The following is a 3,356-nucleotide window of genomic DNA, read 5'->3' on the forward strand; positions in this document are numbered from 1 at the left end:
TATCCTTGGGGTGATCAACGATTCCTATTTAGTTTGGGTAAAATTATAATAAATTAGGGTGTAAATGTCTTTTTTGAAACATTAGGGGGGTTTTTGTCATTTTACCTAAACGTTAGGGGTGTGTTTGTCCTTTTCCCTAAATAATTTTGCAACTTTTAAATTTCATAATCCAATACATAAGTACCACTAATACAAGAGAAATTCTAGAATATATCAAAGGTACCATGCGCTATAATTATTTGAGTAATGCTACACTTTCCAACTAGATAATAATTGATTTTGCGGGTTATGAAAATCATTCAATAGATGAGTCCTTCTAGTATTATTCATAACTTTTATATGCGGCCTCTAGTATTATTCATAACTTTTATATGCGGCACCAAATTATTGATCAAATAGATGTCTATGGGCCTAAGCTTTTCTCAAAAGTTAGCTTAAGAGTTCAAGACTCCCAAGCCATAAATATTTAATATAAATATTTAATGGAGGATTCCATTTCGATCTAAAGTGGGATAATGTCCTAGGTTTACCTTGGAAAATCTTTGATACTCACAGACGTGGAACTCAAATTAAAAAACTTATGCCGCATTAATTAATTTATACAAAATGATCAGTTTGTATATGGGTCTTGCGGCTCTATCATTTACTCAATTTTTATTATTAAAGATTTTTCTTTGTTTTACACCTTATACCTTTCATGGTCGTTTTCAAAACAAGTTGTACATAGTTATATTGACTTAGGCTTGATTAATTTTGCTATTGATATGTTTTCAAATGATTTACATGATTCAGGATGACAATCAAAAGGAGTTTTCACCAGAAGAAAGTAAAATGGATAGCCCATTTGCTATGTTTGCACAATGCATTTCGCACATTATTTCTCTTATAACTCCTGGCAATGCAAGCAAATTATCATCGACATATCCCGCCTTCAAATCAGTTGTGGATTCAGATTCCGTATGGGAGAAGTTTTTGCTGTCCGATTACAAGACGATCATTTCTATCTCATCATTCTCTACTTCATCTTTGGTCACTTCGTTGTCTAAGAAGAAACTTTATTTTCATCTTTGTTACAACCCCATTCTCATCAACAATAATACCATGAGCTTCGCGCTAGATCACGAAAGTGGGAAAAAATTTTACATGGTTGGGGCAAGAGGGCTTTCTATCACATGGGGAAGTTCACCCCAACATTGGAAATGGCTTTCTCTACCAGAGTCTAGGTTCGTTTTGTTCTCCCCCGACTTTATATTTGCTTCAATATATTTATTTTTCAAAAAAAAAATGGTAGAGGATTGGGTGGAGCCCAAATCATTTTTTTTTTCAATCCCTATCTTCCAAAATTTAAACTTAGGTGGCCAATTAAATGAAATTGCTTCAATATTTTTTAATCGTTGAAATAAATTAAAAGGAGTTAGCTATTTACTTACTATATCCATGTATATTATGCCAATGCATTTGTAGGTTTCCTGAAGTGGCTGAACTCAAGCTTGTGTGGTGCTTCGAAATCATGGCAAGAATTGAGACAAAAATGTTGTCATCCAAAACCAACTATGCAACCTACCTTGTGTTCAAGTTTGTTGAAACAAGAGAAGGGTTTGAAACTAGACCAATAGAGTTTGATGTCTATTTTGAGGGAAACGATACTCACAAAATGCATAGCGCGTTGCTAGATCCCCCAGCGAATATGCCTCAACTATCTCTAAATAGAAGAGATGGGTGTATGGAGATTGGGATGGGTGAGTTCTTTAATGAAAATGGAGATGATGGAGCGGTAATTTGTAGGGTGTGTGAATCAGAACCGACGCCTAAGTGTGGCATCATTATCGAAGGAATTGAACTTAGGCCTAAAAATGGCAGATAAATACAATTATTTCAATTGAAAAACGTTCATGTTGTGTATGTTGTATTAATTTGTTAATGTTTTCCTTGTCGGTATCGCATGGGCAACCACTAGTACAGAAAGTGATAACATTGACCCATTTTTTGTGTCTGTCTGTAGTAGTGAACCGTCATGATTAATTTGTAATAACGGTTCTAATATAAACGGTCATGAATTATGTGTGTAACAATGACTATTGAAATAAAAATACGGTCATCATATCTCAATTTAAAAATAAAGAAATTTTTTTTTTTTGCTTCTGCTGTGATCCAAAGTGAGAAAATTATATTTATCAGCTTTCGACTTTCGTCTTCCTCTTTGCTTGTCTAAGAGCTTCTTGTGTTCGTCAAGGGTGGTTCCTCATCTTCTCAAGTTTATAACTTACGGCCGTCCAAGGTGCTGAAATTAAACAACACCAGCCCAATATCAAATTCCAAATGTGTTAGAAATAATTTGAAGTCCAAGCCCAAGCATGAGAAGCTTCTAAATTATGTTGTGATAAACAACATTACAATAATGGAGTGCAAACGTGTGAAGCAATAAGCTATATAATTTTTTAATGTGATTGGAAAAAATGGAGTGCAAACAATAAGTTACATAGTTTTTTAATGTGAGTAATGGAAAGCAAACATGCAAGGTGTTACAGCCTTAAAACTCGAGTCACGCCAATGCTTGGCTTGCGGCCTTGTGCCACGCATAAGGTGGCAGCGGATGTGCGAGAAAACAAGGCAAGTCTGCACGCGGGCTGGGACGTGGCAGCAACTAGCGGACTAATGGGCAGCGCGCGCGAGATATGTCCGGGGCAGCGCACAAGTGCTCCAAGGATTTAGCGCGCACATGAATGCGGGCAACTCAGACGCACGCTAAAGGGCAGCAGGCGAGCGCACGCAGCGGGCAAGCACGCGCCCCAATCAGCATGCACGCACACAAAGCGTGCAGGGCAGCGCGCATGCGCACGCTAACGGATAGTGGACAGGCGCGCCAATGGAGCGCACACGCACGGAACATGTGCCACACACAAGCATCAGCACAAGGGGATTGTTGGAGCAATTCTTAGTGGCGGCGACCCGCCACTACATGAGCACTACCCAAAACAAGGATGTTGTCTAAGTGGGGATGGTCCGCCACTATTCAATGTAACCTAAATAATAGTGTATGGGCAAAGCACTAGGGTAGTGGGCTTAATTGTTTAGTGTGTTGGTGGCAAACAAGGTATGGGGTGGGAATACTCTACACTATCCTAGTAAGTGGGGCTGTCACTTACAAATGCTATAAGTAGCATTATGGGGGAGAGCTTGGGGAGATAAGTTTTGTAGACAGTGAGTGGTATTCTCCTAGCACTCTTGCTGGAAGCTATTTGTAGCTCCTTGTTCTTGATTAAAAAGAAAAGGTTGGAAGTCGGTGCTTCTGTAAATCTCGTGTGCCTTGTGTTTGTGTTTCGGTTATTGTATCGTTGAAAATCTTGGGGTGTGTT

General features: G+C 38.5%; 1 protein-coding gene across 1 annotated transcript; it reads left to right on the forward strand.

Annotated features, from left to right (window-relative positions):
- Positions 1-768: 768 nt before the first annotated feature.
- On the forward strand, positions 769-1,864 carry LOC18041969 (F-box protein PP2-B10). The gene is made up of 2 exons (XM_006431744.2): positions 769-1,223; positions 1,465-1,864. The coding sequence occupies exons 1-2, from the start codon at positions 775-777 to the stop codon at positions 1,862-1,864; spliced, it is 849 nt and encodes a 282-aa protein (XP_006431807.2). The 5' UTR covers positions 769-774.
- Positions 1,865-3,356: the final 1,492 nt, after the last annotated feature.

The sequence above is a fragment of the Citrus clementina genome, unplaced genomic scaffold (assembly GCF_000493195.1).
Source record: "Citrus clementina cultivar Clemenules unplaced genomic scaffold, Citrus_clementina_v1.0 scaffold_5, whole genome shotgun sequence".
Taxonomy (NCBI): Eukaryota; Viridiplantae; Streptophyta; class Magnoliopsida; order Sapindales; family Rutaceae; genus Citrus; species Citrus x clementina.

What these genes read in the sequence shown, in the direction of transcription:
- LOC18041969 (XM_006431744.2), top strand. Translation starts at nt 775, where the DNA reads ATGATTTACATGATTCAGGATGACAATCAAAAGGAGTTTTCACCAGAA. An exon ending in CTTTCTCTACCAGAGTCTAG is followed by an intron (nt 1,224 to 1,464) that starts GTTCGTTTTGTT and finishes ATGCATTTGTAG; the next exon opens with GTTTCCTGAAGTGGCTGAAC.